General features: G+C 41.6%; 1 protein-coding gene across 1 annotated transcript; it reads right to left on the bottom strand.

Annotated features, from left to right (window-relative positions):
- Nucleotides 1-844: 844 nt before the first annotated feature.
- LOC145115895 (11S globulin seed storage protein G3-like) lies at nt 845-2,652 on the bottom strand. The gene is made up of 3 exons (XM_079052253.1): nt 2,281-2,652; nt 1,921-2,195; nt 845-1,835 (listed from the first exon to the last, which is right to left on the bottom strand). Exons 1-3 carry the CDS (start codon nt 2,582-2,584, stop codon nt 951-953), a joined length of 1,464 nt encoding a protein of 487 aa, XP_078908379.1. The 5' UTR covers nt 2,585-2,652; the 3' UTR covers nt 845-950.
- Between the last annotated feature and the right edge of the window lie 250 nt (nt 2,653-2,902).

Genomic DNA, 2,902 nt, shown 5'->3' with positions numbered 1-2,902 from the left:
AAAGTGTGAATTTCTCGATTGATGGTGGAAACGGGGAAATTAACATTGATATTATTATATGATTTCTATGATTTATAGGTTGTTAAAGTTGGTTTTAGTTCTAACTGTGGCCGCTACAACACTGGAAAGATGTTTGGTGGTACATTCATACTTTCTTTTTATGTTTTTATATTTGGTCAGAAAAAAATGTGCCGCTACTACGGTAAGTTTCTACGTCCATGAAACTTTTCACTTTCACTTAGTCATATGATTACTTAATATGTTAGTCTAGATAAATTTCATTGGGTAGTTTCAGTTTACGTCCACCAGTGAGTCCATGAAACTTTTCACTTTCACTAGTCATATGATTAGTTAATATTTTAGTCTAGATAAATTTAATTGGGTAGTTTCAGTTTTTCAGTATAAATAGTAGAAACCATTTAATGTTTTCCGATGGTTTTTTGTTTTTGAAGTTCAAGAGCAGTGTAGTAAGTTTTTCCAATGTTTCTCTTCTTCCTCTGTTTTCTTGTTTGCTATGAAATTAACCACCATCAAGATAGATATATCAATGATCATATATATCACATTTAGTATGAAATGTTTTGGAATCCTAGTTTGAGGTGACCTGCCGTTAAAAAAAAGGCATACAAAATTAATACACTTTCAAAAAATATGAAAATAGATGCAATTTATAATCACCTTAAATCAAGTGTTTTGATTTATTTTGTGGAGAGCATATTATTGAATTAGCAGTTTATGATTTATACTAGTAATTTATAATCAAATAAAAAAATTGCATTTTGAAATTTGAAAATAGATGCAATTTGCGACTTGCCATTAAAATTAAGAGCATGCAAAGATAAGCAAAATTTGAAAGGTTTTAAGGTCTTATTACTCTTGCACTATTATACAACTCTTGTTACATCCTTTATTAATTATTCAAACCCTAAAGTCAGTGCAGAGACTTTCACTTAAGCCGAAGCCCTCCCCTGGCTCCTAGAATAAGAGCTGGGGCTAAGCAAAAGCGACTCCTGCTGGCTGAACTTCAGCTTCTGAGCGTCGTTTCTTGACAACTGATACGCATTCGCCACCACATCCACCGGCATGCTCCTGATGGCCGATACACGACCAGCAAGATTAGCTATCATAGCGTTGTCATTGGTCTTGAAAGAAATCCACCTCGATCCTTGTTGACCGGCTCTCTTGATCACTGCAAAGTTTTGTGGGATCACCACCACCTGTCCTTCCCTGAGCTCATCGTCGAAAACTGACTCCCCTGCGTTGTTCACGATCTGTATCCTCAAGGTTCCGTCGGTGATGTACACAAGACTGTGGGCGTTTAATGTCCAGTGTGGTGCCTGAATTGCATTCGGGTGGAGTTCGCCTCTCTCGGCGCTGAGTTGAAGTTGCCGGAGAACGGGGAATTTGAAGCTGTTGAGGTTTGAAATCCTGCCGGCTTGTGGGTTTACGAAGTCGGCGTGGGTGGGGTTATCGATGTTCTCGCTTAGCTTCAAGCTGCAAATGGTTTCTTCAAAACCGTTGCTCCGTCCACCTTGACGTCCACCCTGTTGTTCTCGTTCTTGCTGTTGTCTGGTTTGCGGTGGCCTGATGATTTGAAGATCTTGTTCGACGTTAACGATGTGACCTCTTTGGTCTCTTTGTCCTTGAAGCTTCTCAGCAGTCTCCCTGTCAACGTTGAATGCTTCTGCTAAGAACTCCACATCGAAACCGTTGAAGATATTGCCAGCATTGCGGTAGGGCTGCTCCTGCTGGCTCTGACCTTGTTGTCTGCGTGGTTGTCTCTGACCTTGTTGTTGTTCGCTTTGACCTTGAGGGTTCCCGGCGAGGAAGAATCTCTGAAACATTTAATTATAAGCTCGAATCTTTTAGTTAGTTCTACAAGTGGTAATTAATAGTTTTGAACTAACGTAATTTATCTACCCTGTGGTTTTGATCAAGCTGGTTAGCGCTGTTCTGAGTGTCGAAGAAGACTACAGCAACAAGTTCTGTCTCGCCGTCGTTATAAATCCAGTGAGCTGTTCCGGCGGGAATGGCAACAACATCTCCCTGGTTCAAGTTCCGTACTTTCTGGTGGCGATCTTGTAACCCTTCAAACTTCTGTCCTCTGCGTTCGCTCTGACCGGAAAACTGTTGTTCCTGAGAATATTCATAGGTTTCTGGACATCCCGGCAATATAACCCCATGAACACCCCTACCTGTACAGATCAGATGAACGAGTCAACAACCCATGAATTCCTATTCTTGAAGTAATTCAAAGTCTGGAAAGGAAAAATAAAACACCTTTTTCGATGAAGGACAAGAGAGGGGCGTTGACGTAGGATGGCAAGAGAAGTCCACCAGGTTGAATCCGGTGTCGGAGAAACTCAACACCGGCACACTGGAACTGCTTCTCATCGGCGTTCCAGAACTCAGTGACACCAGCTTCGGCTTGGATCCTATCGTATGGCTCAAGAGCATCGATTCTTCCAATCTGGCACTGGTTTTGCGGCAGCTGCTGCTGCTTCTGCTGTTGTTGCTGGTGGCGGGCGAGGCAGGTGGAGAAGAGTAGGAGGAATGAGAGAATCAAAGAAGCTTTGGACGCCATTGATGAAGGTGTGTCAAATGGAGAGCGAGAGGTTGGTTTTTATGGAGGAAAAAGGTGACGGAGAGCGTGACATGTAAGATCGAATGGCATGGAAAATAGAACACATGGAGGTAAGAGATGCTACATGTGTACAAGTTAGTGAGTGTCACTCCATGGCAGGAGGTACAAGTGTGTCTGGATATGGGTCGTCATCATCTTCATGATAACAACCTGAACGGTGACGAACAATCACTCATAAGTAAGCTAGATACATTCTAAGAGAAATTGAGTAAACATACTTTTAATAGTTTTATAAAGGAAATCTCCGGAAAAGTCCTA

This window comes from Lactuca virosa, chromosome 5 (genome assembly GCF_052849685.1).
Source record: "Lactuca virosa cultivar CGN04683 chromosome 5, Lactuca_virosa_CGN04683_v6, whole genome shotgun sequence".
Taxonomy (NCBI): Eukaryota; Viridiplantae; Streptophyta; class Magnoliopsida; order Asterales; family Asteraceae; genus Lactuca; species Lactuca virosa.
The sequence above is the reverse complement of the archived record's forward strand: the minus strand, read 5'-3'. Positions and strand labels throughout refer to the sequence as shown.